The 15,345-nt window shown below is 37.1% G+C and overlaps 2 protein-coding genes across 2 annotated transcripts in view; one reads left to right on the forward strand and one right to left on the reverse strand.

Annotated features, from left to right (window-relative positions):
* Positions 1-15,345, forward strand: part of CCDC146 (coiled-coil domain containing 146) — a 151,185-nt gene that overhangs the window by 44,945 nt on the left and 90,895 nt on the right. The gene's annotated exons all lie outside the window — the stretch shown is intronic.
* Positions 7,534-13,675, reverse strand: FGL2 (fibrinogen like 2). The gene is made up of 2 exons (XM_037162227.2): positions 13,011-13,675; positions 7,534-11,032 (listed from the first exon to the last, which is right to left on the reverse strand). Exons 1-2 carry the CDS (start codon positions 13,609-13,611, stop codon positions 10,326-10,328), a joined length of 1,308 nt encoding a protein of 435 aa, XP_037018122.2. The 5' UTR covers positions 13,612-13,675; the 3' UTR covers positions 7,534-10,325.

Here is a 15,345-nt window from a genome sequence, read left to right on the forward strand (position 1 = left end):
ATCCATTGTTTTCCTATGGGCAGGTTTTCTTGCATGTTATAGCATAACTGTTACAAATAGCATTTTCAGCATGCATGTGCATCATATATGTATGTGTTTTGTGATGTGTGTGTGTGTGTGTGTGTGTGTGTGTGTGTGTGTGTGCGCCACAAGGGAAACCTACCCATATGAAAAAAAATACACTCATTTCCACCTGCAGCTGGAGCCAATATTAATTGAATATTGCCAGTCAGATTCATTTACAGCCATTCCAGTATTAATACTTTGAAAGCTGTGAGAAATATTAGATTTAGGTTATCTCTAACTTGGATAACTTTTGGAAAGTATTTGTGAATCAGACAATGTTTAAGATCATTAATGTCTCTCAAATAAAGAGAAAAGGAATGTAAAAACTCTCTGCTTAACTAAACTTGTGCCCTTATCATTTAAAATGACCAGACATGATTCCTCAAACTTGGGCATTACTGTTAACAAAGAGCATTTTTTGGTCTGTGGCCTAGTTTATATTTTTTTTGCTATATACATGGGTACACACACTGTATCCTTCATGACAACTTTCCAACACCACAAGGTGGTGTCTCTGAAAAGATGTAATAGGTCATTGCTTCTTTCCTTCACTGTGAAGTAACTGCCTAGGTCTAAATTAGCAGTGATTTGTAGAATACATTATAGAATACCATAATGGCTTTTAAGACGTCTAGTAACACAACAAAATAGTTGCTGGCAGAAGCAAGAAAAAACACATCCAAATGTAGAATAATCTAGAGAAAGCGTCTATTCCAGTGGGAATAAGTCTCTGCCCTCTCCATTACAAAGCAGCCTGGGGACCTCTCAAATGACATAGTGAAAGGTGGGTAGACAGTATGCAACTGTGCTGGTTCCTCTGTATCTCCAGCTCCTTCTGTGTAAGTCTTTGCTCCATGAACATTATTTATGAGGTTATCTCATCTAGTCCCACAATTTCACTACCATCTATGTTCTGGCAACTTTCAACTGTATTTCTGAACCCTAGAGTCTTCCCTGAGTATCACACTAATATTCAAATGTCATCCACTTGAATGTCCTACAGATATTTGAACTCAAAATGTTCAAAACTGTTGATTCCCACCCCTAACCCCCCACACACTTTCCAAACAGGCTCCTCCTACAGTTTTCCCCATCTCAGTTGACAGCAACTCCATTCTTTTAAGTTCCTCGGGCTAAAATTCTGTAGTTTTTTTATGATACCTCCAGTCTTTTCTCTGTCCACCTTTGATCTTTGATCAGAAAATTTTGTCGACTTTACCTTATTAAAGGTTTACTTTACTGCAACCACCACAGTGCATACTTTCATTGTCTGTCTTCAATACTATTGCAAACACCATCAAACTCATGCTCATCTTCACTCTTGTCTCCCAATAGTCTGTTCTCCACTCAAGAACAAGAGGGATCCTTTTGAAACTGAAAGACTACATACTTACTCTGATCAAAACCCTATGTCTCCTACTTAACCAGAGAAAAGGTAAATACTTTTCTCTTAAAGAGACTGTGACTTAAAAGGCTAGATCTGGCAGCCCCCACCCCACCTCTTATTTAACTCCAACTTCCTAAGCCATCTCTGATCTCATGTCCTAAATCTCCACCTCATACTGTCTGCTTTTCCTACATGGGCATTTCTTCCTAAAGGGCCTCTGCACAGAATTATTCACACTTACTCCCTCTGATCTCCAGCACCAGGGCAGCAGATTGAGAGGCATCAGAGATATACAGAGAGCACCTGATTTACCCAGTATCAGGGCCAGAGGTCAGGGGAAAGAAAGAAGTGCTGGCAGAGTCCATTTTTCCTTTCTGAACCCTCCCACCACAGAGCCAAAAGGCATGTGTCATATCTAGGACTCCATCATCCTTGGCCATATGGTTTGCCCCACCCTGGTGATTCTCTGAGACCCTGCCCCACCCAACTTCCAAGCCCACCAAAGCTGTTTCCAGTGGATTTTCCAAATGAATGGCTTGTCTTGGCCCATGTTTTTATTTTCCCAAATTCTCTTCAGCAAGCCCTGTACCTCTCCCTAAGTTGCCCAAGGCAAGGCACTAGTAGCAGTCGGGCTTGGTTCACAGCTTGGCCTCTGCTGGGTCCATCAAGCCCAGCACAAATAACAGCCATCTGCAGATCACTTTGTAGTTTTTGTTGAGTGTCCCCAAAGAGAACACAGGCAGAAGCTGACCTTGGATGTGCCAACAGCAATAAAGTCTCAACTACAAGAGGAGGGTGTACACAGCCCCAATAATGGATAAACCTTGACTAACCAGCTTGGGTAACAAGAGAGGCTGTGGTACTAGGACCTACAGGGCATCTGCTACATTAAGCCACTCTACCAAGCTCTACCTAATACATAGAAACAAACACAGGGAGGTTGCCAAAATGAGGAGATGAAGAAATATGGCCCAAATGAAAGAACAGAACAGAACTCCAGAAAAAGAAATAAGCAAAATGGAGAAAAAGCAATCTATCATGTGCAGGGTTCAAAACATTGGTTACAAGGATGTTCAAGGAGCTTAGTGAGGACCTCGACACAAAAAAAGATCCAGCCAGAAACAAAGGATACATTAGTTAAAATAAAGGACAATTTATAGGAACTCAACAGTAGAGTGAACGAAACCAAGAATCAAATCAGCAATTTGGAAAAAAAGGAAGCAAAAACAACTAATCAGAACAGAAAGAACAAAAAAGAACCTAAAAAAATGAGGATAGTGTAAGAAGCCTATAGGACAACTTCAAGCGTAACAATATTCACATCATAAAAGTGCCACAAGGAGAAGAGAGACAGCAAGAAACTGGAAACCTATTTGAAAAAATTGACCGACATAAACAAATCTACAAGTGCTGACAAGGTTCTGGAGAAAAAGGAACCCTAGTTGGTGGGAATGCAGACTGATGTAACCTCTGTGAAAAACAGTATAGAATTTCCTCAGAAAACTAAAAATGGGACTCCTTTTTGACCCAGCAATATCACTGCTGGGATTATATACTAAGAATCCTGAAACACCAGTTCGAAAGAACCTGTGCACCCTAATATTCATAGCAGCACAATTTACAATAGCCAAGTGTTAGAAGCAACCTAAATGCCCACCATTAAGTGAGTTGATAAAAAACTCTGGTACATTTATACAATGGGATACTATGCAGCAGAAAGAAAGACAGAGCTCCTACCCTTCTCAACAGCGTGAATGGAACTACAAAGAATTATGCTAAGTGAAATAAGCCAGGCAGTGAAAGACAAATATCATAAGATCTCACCTATAAGTGAAAGCTAATCAACAAAACAAACACACAAGCAAAATATAACCAGAAACATTGAAATAAAGAACAAACTGACAGTAACCAGAGGGAAGGGATAATGGAAGAGAATAGGTAAGAATATACATCAAGGAACATGTATAAAGAACACATGGACAAAGCCAAAGGGGGTAGGTTGGAGGGTAGGAGCGGGGATGGGTGAGGCAGGGGACTGTGATGGGGTGAAAATGGAGACAACCATTTCAAAAAAATATGAAACCAATTTTAAAAATTATGAAAGAAAACCTTCCTAACTTGGTGAAGGAATAGATATATAAGTCCAAGAAGCATAGAGAGTCCCAAACAAAATGGACCTAAAAAGGCCCACTGTAAGATACATCATAATTAATATGCCAAAGGTTAACTACAAAGAGAGAATTGTAAAGGCAGTCACAAGAAAGCAGTTAGTTACCTTCAGGGAGTTCCCCATTAGACTGTCAGCTCATTTCTAAAAAGAAGTATTACAGGCTAGAAGGAACTGAAAAAATGTATCCAAAGTGATGAAGAGCAAGAACCTACAAACAAAAAAATTACTCTACCCAGCAAAGCTGTCATTTAGAATTAAAGGACAGATAAAGAGCTTCCCAGACAAGAAAAAGCTAAAGGAGTTCATCACCAACAAACCAGTATTATATGAAATATTCAAGGGTCTTTTTAAAGAAGCAGATCAAAAATATGAACAATAAAATGACAATAAATACATATCTATCGATAATTGAATCTAAATATAGCACAGGAAATAGAGTAGCCAAAGAACATATATGCAGGACCCATGGACATTGACAGTGGCATGGGGATTGCTTGAGGGAGTAGGGGGGCCGGGTGGAGGGGGACAAAGTGGGAAAATTGGGACAACTGTAATAGCATAAATAATAAAATATAATTTTTAAATTTCTGGTAAATATACCTGTATCAATGGATTCAATGACATCTGAAATTTTGGTTTTTTTCTTCTTTATTCAAGCAACCTTAAAATCTGCCTCCACATGTTTTCTGCTGATTTTATCGGCAAAGCAGTATAAAGATTTCTCCTTAATTTGACTTTAATAGCTGACATTAGGGCATGCCCTGGTTACAGATCTGGAGGTGGTACAGAGTTGGATGAAGGAGCCTAAGGAGGAATTATGGTTGCATCTTCATGAGAAAAAGCAGCACTGTCTTCTAGCAAGAAGAGCCTTAGGGAACACATCAAGGAGGCTGGGCAGCTCAGTCACTTTTGGGAATTCTGGAGCCTCTGAGATCTCTAAGTATAACCAACTTCTCTAATATCAATTCTCATTTCCAACTCTCCCCAATCAATAAACAAAAGAACCCTGGCAAAGCTGTGATTCAGCAAATGTTGCAACTTGGCAACACAGAATTGAATTATGGTTTGAATTCAGCGTGTTACCTCAGGGGAGAGGGAGGAGATTTGGAATTGAAGATGGTTTTCAAAGAGGTTTTTAGTCTGGTCTGTAATTTTTAAAAAATTAAAGCACTCATGGATCTTCTATGATTAAAGTTATTTTCAAATTTACCATATAGTATAAGAAGTATGAAAATACATTTTTCTTCAGACTGAAGTAGAAAAATCACTGTCCACTCAGTTACAGTCATACCTCTCCACATGACCTGTACCCAGAGGTATGCTCCTGTTCCTGGAATGCTTCCATGCTGGGGGCTGGCCCTGCCCTGGCAAGGTCCAGGACGTTTCCCATGTAAGGTGACCTCAAGGTTGTTGACTTTTGCAGGAAATTTTTTAAAACATGAATCCAGGTGAAAGTGAGAGTAAGTTCATTATTGCTTGGGACAGTGAGGCAAAAATAAGGGTCCCTGGAGACAGGATCAGGGGGTAAGCCTGTGATGAGCAGCCACTGCCCATTTGTCCTGTAGGTGCAGGTCTTGACAGAACCTTTGTAGCTTAGGATAGAAACAAAGTACAAGCCTGAGGAAAGGGGGGCACGGGTGTACTTAAAGAGGAGCATCAGCTCCTCTGTCCTGAGGGTTTTGTCTGTGGGGTTAGACAAGAAGACTGTTTGTTTTTTTCCATAAAATAAGAAACATATTTTCCATTTTCATAATAACTTTATTGATTTGGATATTTTGAGTATGTCAGCATGGTAGAATGTCGATCTCCATTAACATCTCAATCTGATCACCATCAACTTCAACTGGTCTACCTGACTGTGGAGTATCATCCAGTAAGAAATCTCCAGCACAGAACTTCGCAAACCACTTTTGACATGTTCAAGCAGTTCAATCAACACCTTTTCCATACACTCTACAAATCTGCTTTTTGCATTTCAGTTGCATTTTTACCTTTCTTAAAATAAGAAAGCATAATATGCCAAAAGTGTTGCTTATTTTCTTTCATCTTTAATATTTAAATGGTTACACAAAAATTCACCAGTTTTGATAAGCTTTTTAAAAAATGCACACTGATATGACAACTGTCACAATACAATCTAACAAAATTGTTTCAAATAAAGTTAAAGATAACTAAGTACTAGTAGAGCCATCTTATGGGGAAAAAAACAAACTTTTTGGCCAACACAGTATTTTCTATAGGCAGGAATTTTAGGGGAGGTCCCAGGGCAGGATGTCAACAGCATATTCATGGGATCTAGAGATGTGTCATTTTGCAGGCCAATGTAGCAAAAGGAGCATATAGTGGGGGCAGGGCAGAGGTCATTCTCTGGTTAGTTTCACTCCTATCTTGGATTAGTCTAAGCTTAATTGTTTTTGTTATCTTTTTCCCTGACAATGTGATTTAAACCATTTGCTCTTAGGCATCTTTGGTTAGGGAGAATAGGGTCTTGTGATTTATTAGCGGGCTATTAGTTGCTCAGATGTTCCCACCATTTGGTCAGCCATTGTCTCAGTTTCCTCACTCAACTTGCCAGGGAATTTTCCTACTTTCTTAATAAGCTGCCTCAGTTCCCAGTACCTCTTTTAAAAGTTTGCCATTGTTATGTGCCCAATTCTATAGTATATATCTGATCTGGTCTTGTGTTATTTTCCTCTGGTTTCAATCACTTCTCACCTGTATGTACCATCTCCCAAATTCTATGATTTGAAAGTACCACTCCTTCCCCTACCATAACTCTGTCTTCTTTAGACTATAGCCCTTCCTCTGTGGTAACATATTCATGAACCACTTTGAGTAACAACACTCCTGTCTCAAATTTCCTTTACATCCTAGACAAACAGACTGATTTCAGGGTAGAACTTGACCTAGATAATGTAATGAATAATAAGTAATATTATGATGGTATAAGACCAAAAAGGGAAGGTACCAAACTCCTCCTAATGTCATCAGAGAAAACCACCCAGAAGAGATACCTTTCAGAATGATGATGATGATAATGACACATATGTATGTTCTGAATGCTTTACATATATCATTTGATTTGCTCAATAACTTTAACAGGAAAATCGTCCTGTTATCCCTATTTTGTAATTGAAGAGACCAAAGAACAGAGAGATTAAGTGACTTTGCTTGTGATCATACAGCTTGCAAGTGGTAGACCTAAAATTCAAACCTAGCAAGTCTGGCTCTGAGTCCCTGATCTTAAATCATGGATGAGAACATAAAATTCAGCAGGGGTCAAGGATGGCATTCTATCTAAACCAACGGAATAGTATACACAAAGTCAAGAAAATATGAGGCAACATGATTTGTTCAAAAACAAAGCACTCAGTATAGCAGGAGTGTGAGTAGTGGTAGAAAAGAACACTTTAAAAGGTAGGCAGAACACAGTTCATGAAGGGGCTTATTTGATGGATTTTATCATACAGGAAATGAGGAGTTGTTGAAAAGTTTTAAGCAGGACGATGACATGATCATGTATTTTTTAATAATCCTTCTAGCACTGAAATGGGGGATAGATTGGAATAGAGTGAAACTAGATGCACGGGTTACTATTAGGAAGCATTTGCATTATCCTAAGGAGGTATAATGAGGGTTGAGGCAGAGCAGCATTAGTGAAGGAAAAAGAGGAGATGGAGCTGAGTGCCTCAAAATGAAACTGAAACTTTTCTATCTCAAATGTGTCAACAGTATTCTAATAGAGGGAAATAGGATAATGATGTTTTTGCATTTGCCTGTCTTCCTGTTAGTAAAATCATACTCATTAAAGTCTTCAAAGAGTCAAAGATATTTTCTCATTAGGTAAACATTATACAACTTTCAGACAAAAATAAATATGTAAATAATGTTTTCACACTGAAGAAATAAATAGATGTAAAGAGTAAATCTTTTATTTTACAGGGTTTTTCAAAGACATGAAACAAATTTGTTCATATATAAAAATAATAAGAATTATAAACAAGAGCTTATTGTGATAACATCACTCATGACATTTACCTTTAAAATCTTTCTTCGGGTAACCATTAACAAATAAGGACCAGCAAATTTTGTTACCAGAATATCTTCTATGCTTTGCATATTTAAGCTCTTTATCTATTAGACAGATGTATCATTAATTCATTGGAGCATTATTGCTTATCAGAAATAGTTGACTTTTTTCTCAGTGATGAGTGAAGCAGTTCCACTTAGAATTTCTAAGAGCCCAGTTTTAGCCAATATTTTCAAAGAATGATAAAGCTCAGAAATAAAGTTTTAATTAAAATAAATGTTGGTTATTACAAGACAAGACTCTGAAATAATATGCTTATTAATAGTAAATTCATATTTATGAACATTAGCATTTATTAGTAAAGTTGTATTAAGGCAGAAAACTCTTAGATATAATCTACTTCCATAAACATGGTAAAGATTATAAAAATCTAAAATACATTTCATAATAAGTGGCATGAAGTGATTTCAAAAAACAATTTCTATGTTACATAACTTTTTATTAGAAAAGTGCCATAAAAATAGAATGGAAAATAAAATTTTGATCCTTTGAAATAAGGTGGGAAGAGATGCATTTGAGTATTTACATAGATTAATGAATTGTAGGCCAGATTCTCCTGAAATGATACCTAGTTCCCATTATATCAGTGCATACTCCCTATATGAGCTATTTTTTAAGATTTTATTTATTTATCTTTAGAGGGGAAGGGAAGGAGAGAAATATCAATATATGGTTGCCTCTCATGCATCCCCTGCTGGGAACTGGCCTGCCACCCAGGCATGTGCCCTGACTGGGAATCGAACCACGATACTCTGGTTCGCAGGCCCATACTCAATCCACTGAGCTACACCAGCCAGGGCAATATGAGCTATTTTTGTTTAGAGCTGTATTCTGTGAGGAGTTCATTTTTGATCACAGAAATTTAAATTTACTTAAACTTATACATATATTAATAGTTGTATATAGTAAATCAAAATGCCCTTACTTGTAATAAATACACTGTATAATATAAAAATGTTCATTCTAAAAAACAAAAGAGTGAAATAAAAAGTAAATTGATTATGACATTTACATTGGTATCCTACTGGGTAGATATGCAACCTTTGAAATCTATAATTATAGGTTTTGGTCTAGAGTGATATATTTTGGTCATAACTTAATTCTATTTGTATTTCTGTTTAACATTTTAGCAGTATTCATATTAACTTTTCATTATGTTTACTTGAAAACTTATGTTATATATTATTAAAAGTATGTTTTGTTTCTTGATTAGAATTTTCTGTAAAGGGCAATGCTCAAAAAATTAACTTGTTATTTAAGGCAGCTATCCTCCTTAATCATTTTTAAGTAATGCGTAAAGGTGAATCTTTGTGAATATATTTTGAAATCTTAGTTACTATAGTAGAAACAGACACTAGAAATTAAAGATTGTATTTCTATGACTCACATACAGTATTTCAAATTTTGAGTATTTTAAACGTGCAGCACTATACTGCTGTTCTCTCTGAAATGATCCCTTTTTACAATGATGAAACTTAACACATTATGTTTATCATCTTTTGAATATGATATTAATTAATTGATTAATTATAAAAGATCCAGATACTTTTGTTTGATTAAAAAATAGACAACTGTATTTGAATCTTCTGATATTAAAATAACCAGTATAACAGTTAGAGTTAAAAATATATACTATTCAAACTACTGGTCTATACATTTCAAAATTCATATGTCTTTTATAAATACATTTATCTATTTGCCCTATAAAACTCAGCTTTAAAGCTATTATTGCTTAGGATATAAAATGGGCTTTCAGAGTATTATAGCCTGTAAATAAATGCTTCATTCTTTACCCACACCAGCTTCTTCAGAAGGAAGCCTACCAGTAGTCTGGTACAGTAGTGAGCAATCTTATCCTAAAAGCTATTAGACATGGAGCTGAAAGGAAGATTATTTTTATGTTAGAGCAGTTTTTACCATCAAACATCTAAAGAGATATAAACTGAATGAATTACTTTTAAACAATGGTCTTTATGGTTAAATGAATGCTTTTAGGGGTGATGTTATGCTACCACATTTTAAAATATTTTAAATGACAAATACTTTACATTTCATGAATAGTGCATGAAGACCTTTAATTTGCCTGGGAACTAAAATGCTGTCGGGTCTTCCTGACTCAAAGTAAATGCCATATATTTAATACGATTATCTGAGAATAAGGATTAGGCTATTAAGACACAAATAAATACCTGAATAACTCTTTATATCCCCAAAAGTGATATTCATTCCCTCAGATGTGTTTGTCATAGCCAAAATATAAATTACTTGTGTAAAATCTAGCCTGTTATTTTTAAATTATAGCAAGTAATACAACTAATAGAAGACTTTTTGGTTAGTGGAAATTAGGAGAATTATAAATCTAACATGTAATTTTCAATATTCCCAGGTGCCTGCAAGTGTTTTTCTTTTTCTTTTCTTTTTCTTTTTTGCATAACAGTGTAACAGCAACAAAGGACTCCTTTAAAATGTATATTGTTCAGCTTTATTTCAAATGCTGCCTAGCATAAGTACCCACAGCTCAGAAATAAATTTTTAGCCATGGAAAAGGAGTACAAAGAGGAATTAATTGCCCTATTAGGTAACAAATACTCAGAGAAATAAGCATTAGTGACTCATGGCTTAAAGAGCTTGGGTCTGATCATCATTTTGGCCTTTTTGAAGGAGGACTTGTAGCCACCAGGATGTGCCTCACTAATACCAGGCCAGGTGCCCCAGAAAATCCCATTACGGACACCTTTGTACTTTTGGTGATAATATTTGCCATTTAAGTTTGCTGAAAGACATGCATCAAACCACCAGCCTGAGCTGTAGTAGAGCCCACAGTTCCCAGAGGGGTACCGATCGTTGTCTCTGTCTGGGGTGGTAAAAAACTTCATATCATGGTTGTAGTGTTTGTTGAAACGTAAAGCATCTCCGGCTGTGCCATTATAGTTACCAATGTGTAAGCGGTATTTGAGAAACTCATTGGCCACATAAAAGTGATCATACAAGGCATAGAGTTTAACACCATTAAAGTCTTCAAGATCTATTCTTAAAATCATGTCCTTACTTTTGGTCAGAAGATGAATTTTATCATTTCCCAGCCAAAATTCTCTTCTGAGGTTTCCAAAGCCCACTTTGTAGTCTTGCCATGTTTTGGTGAAGTTGATGCTTCCATCGAGACGCACCTGCAGCACCGTCCAGCCTCCCCCCATGGTCTCCATGTCACAGTAAACTTCGAAGCTACTATTTTTGGGATCCGGTGTAACTCTGTAGGTCTCGCTGCTTCTTTTGCCTATTGTGTAGTACTCAGAGCAATCTTTATATATTAGATGTTGGACTGAAGGTGAAAGAAAAGAAAGATATTGGGTTTTGTTAAAAAAAAATCTATGCATCTGAAGAATTCTTTGTATGTACGAAAGCAGTTTGACAGTTCCATCTACAGTGATTATGGAACCCTGCCCGGCTAGACTTACTTGAACCTGTTCAAATGCTTGTTAAAGGCCTCAGAATAAGAACCTGGTGTTACAAAGCAGACTACCTACTCTTAGTTGGTCAACATCAACAACAAATAACAGGAAGAATAAATAAAAATAATAGTTTCAATCATTTAGTAATATTTAATGAGAGCTACCCTCAGTAGGTATTCTGCCAGTGACCCCACCTCTCTTTGTCCATGCATACAAAGGAATCACAGGCTTCTATTTCCTTTTACCTTAAGGCGCTGATAGCCTCCACTGTCAAGAAGTTTTACAGGATATGTTTTAAATGACATAGTAAAATTCTAATGTACCTCATTGATCATACATTCACATTATTTTACTTGCTTGACCACTAAATAAAGAAGCTCCAGTAAAAAGGAAATTTTTAAAATAATATACCAATATTCTTATTCTGAATTTATTATCCAGGAAAGCATTTAGCCAGATTCCATATGTTTGGTTTCTAGAAAAAAATGGCAGGCGATTACATTCAGGATGAGTGTAATAATTAGTTAACATGGTTCTGTAGGAATCAAATACAGATATTTACTCCTAGATAAGTTTTATAAAAATGCGTGCCAGATAATGTAAGTTTAATATAAACTGCTCTGAGGCACAAGAAATCTATTCATGTGAATTTAGAATTCAAAATATTTGGATATTTTCCCAAAACTTTTAGTAAAAAAGAGACAAGAGAATCTAATGTGTGCCCAAGGATGTCACCTAAGATGTGAAGTTCTCTGCCTTGCAATGTGCAGGGTAACCTCAGACACAGGCTGCCTGGTGTATGAGCAAAGGTGTTCCTTGAACCGCCCCCCACCTACCTTCACTGGCAGATTCCCTGGGGATGGAACATGCATGAGGTGTTTGTTTCAAATGAATGTGATTCCTGCCCCAGGCACCATATCCCTTCAACTTCACACTCATGGTAAGTCCTAGTCTTAATGCAGAGATGGCTTTCCAAAGTGTAACAAGACTATCATAGATAGTGGCCCCAGGAACTCAGAGAGAAAGCCAGGGTTGGGAAGAACCAGTGCTACAGCTGATTCATGGGCAGAGTAGGCAGATAGGTTTGTTATTTTTAACATATATTTATTGAAGTTAATTCAAGTAATCTGAATGGTGAGGATGGGTTCTATTTTTATATGCTTGAGTTCTAGCTTCAGGTAAAAAAAGGAAAAGAAATAAGAGTGTTTTCCTTCCCTTAGTGGCATGCCCAAACTCTCCTTAAAATGTTTTTCTGCCACTAGGTCTCAAAGCACAAAGTTTTTTTTACACATGAAATTGTAAAACTGCTTTTAAGATTCCAGCTATAGAATCTCCCATTTTCACCAGATATTTGGGATTATGAACTGCAGATTACTTGCTAAAATCTTTCAAATATCTCTTCATTGCCACATGAAAGGGAGCAGTCAGCAGCAGACCAAGAAAATGGTTTTCAGTGAACCAAGCACCACCACAAACACTTATCCCTATTGTTTTCAAACGCGTCAGGGAAGAGATAAAAAAATGTTTAATGCACTAAAACATTAAGAAATTCTTTCTCTCTTCTTTTGATTTGTGTGTAGCTGTAGCAGCAGCAAAGGTCTTGGAAACTGAAAGTGCTTTCTAATGGATAAAGAACTAATTACAGTCTTCGTAATTAGGGTCTTATATCATTTCTGTGGTCACACATTTGCAAAGGTATTAGTTTTTCCTGTACTACCTTGACGAATAAAAAGCTTAATTTAGTTAATCTGTCGTTTAATTAACTTATTTGCTCAGGTTAATGTTTGTAAATTGCCTAGCTATATAACATTCATGGACAAGTGATAAGAAAAAGGATATTATACATACCTAGAGGTGATTGTATTTGTTCTTGATTTCGACACTTAGATGAACAATTGCCATCCAAACTATTGACAACAAATGTTAGATTTGCCACTTTGCTATCAATATAATTTTCAATATTGTTCATATTTACAAGATTCAGCTTCTGCAGGCGACCCTGAAGCACGTCGATATCCTTCTTTGCATTCTTCAGGTCGGAGGACAGCTTGTGGACCTCGTCCTCCAATTCCGTAACTTTGTTTTCATCAGCCCCTCCCGGTAACGACAGTCCATTTCTGCCCTGGTCTCGGTTGTCATCAGCCTGCAGTTTGCAGTCTTGGCAACATTTCTTCAGGTTATTTACGATTTCCTTGAGGTTCTGGACTTCCTTGAACACCTCCTCTATCCTACTGAACTGCTTCGGGAGCTGAATAGTCAGCGCGGGCAGGTTCACCTGGTAGGGGCATTCACCTCCTTCCCCGCATTTCCCTCTGCTCTCTAGTCTCACCGGGCAGGCTTGCGTGGCCGGTTCATCTTTAATTTCTTCTGTTTCATTGTTTGCCGCAACCAAAAAACTATAGGCAGCAAGGACAGCTGAGCTCAGCCAGCACCAGGTCGCTAGCTTCATCTCTGTGGTGGCGCTCACCCCAGCAGGGAAGTGTGGAAGCGTGCAGGGCTGGAGCTGTTTTAATAGCAGCAGCTGCCTGCCTGAGTCAGGCTGTGTTCTCAGAAAAGGGCGGGAGCACTTGCATCACTAGTTTCAGAAACTCAGAGACATGGAGATTGTCCTCAGCAGACTCAGTTTGCCAAAAACTGTAACTTGTTCTCCATCAAAACTTTTCTCATTTCAATTACTATTAGTTGGACGGATTCACAATATTGAATAAGTTTTACTTTCATCATTTGTTTTTATAAAGCACAAGAAAAATCTTGTATTTCAAAATAATTAAGCTTGAAGTAAATCATTGAATTGTACTTAACTCCAATGGAAAAATATTTTTAAAGATAAAAAATTCAATACGCTAGCATTTAATTATCCAGACTGTCTGAGGAACAGAAATATTACAAAAATGGAAATGGTCATTTTTTTTCTTTTTAGACTGGGCCATTGAGGAGCCTGCATTTTCTTCATGTTGGACATTCAGGTGAAATGTTAAGCACTTAAAATGTTTTAAAAATATAACAAAGTGCAGCTTTCTGACTTGTGCCATAAAAAAGGGGAAAAAACTGGTAGAGGGAAAACAGGGCTGCTTTCTATTCCTCTGACTATAACACAGTGTAGTCAAAAGGACTAAATGACTAAAACACAGTTAAAAGTACATCACTGTCTTTCATCAAAACCAGCAGCCTCCTCCTTTGCACTTCACCCTTTTTGTGATTATGTTGTTGTCTCCCACAGCTGCCCGAGTGTGAATCTTTGAAATCCCTGGCTCTGTTCGGATTCTTCTGTCTCTAAGCATCTCTGCCTTCCCTTCCCAGCGGCAGCCCTGATAGCCCCGCTTCTGCGATTCCTGCCTCTAGAGTGTGTCCTTTCACCTGCACCCTTTGCCTCTTGGTACAGCATGTCAGCATGCACAACTTTTCAAAATTCTCAGTTTCGTATTTTTTTCAGTTTTCAAACTTTTCTCCTCAGAGGCTGAGGGTTAGGAGAAACAGCTTCAGTTGGAAAAACTACCTCCTTTTAATTTGCTTTCATATTGGCATCTCATATAAGATTTCTTATTTTTTTTAAAAAGGGATTTTATTGCTTTAAAAATAATTTCAAAATGACTGACTTGGATAAAAATCCAAATTCTTTATTATGTTACTTAAGGTACTCTGTAACCTATTTCATATTTATTTCTTTAACCTGATTTCCTGTGACTTTCCTATATACCCTCTTCATTCCATCCAAACTATCCTACTCATATTCTCTGAACGTGTCAGGCTCACTTTACATTCCACAACAGCTTTTCCTCCTGGATGTGCAGGAGGTCTGGATCCCGAATCTACCTCTTATTGGACATATACATCATTTACTTTACTGAGCCTTGGTTCTTGTAACTGTGAAGGAAGGATCTGTCTATTCTTTCTTCACACAGAATTGATAGTTATAAAAAACTTCAAGTGGAGTGCTTCAGGAAAAAAAAATGGGAGTATAAATGTAAAATTCTTTCCAAACAGATTTTTCAAACATGTTCTATATACCCTATGCTTCATTTCCCCCCATCTTCTTCCAGTCTTTTTTTTAAATAATTTTTTAAAAGATTTTATTTATTTATCTGTAGAGAAGAAGGGAAAGAGAGAGGGAGAGAAACATCAATGTATGGTTGCCTTCGATGCGTCCCCTGCTGGGAACTGGCCTGCAGGGAACCGGCCTGCA

The sequence above is a fragment of the Artibeus jamaicensis genome, unplaced genomic scaffold, assembly GCF_021234435.1.
Source record: "Artibeus jamaicensis isolate MK-2021 breed Jamaican fruit bat unplaced genomic scaffold, CSHL_Jam_final contig_518, whole genome shotgun sequence".
Lineage (NCBI taxonomy): Eukaryota > Metazoa > Chordata > Mammalia > Chiroptera > Phyllostomidae > Artibeus > Artibeus jamaicensis.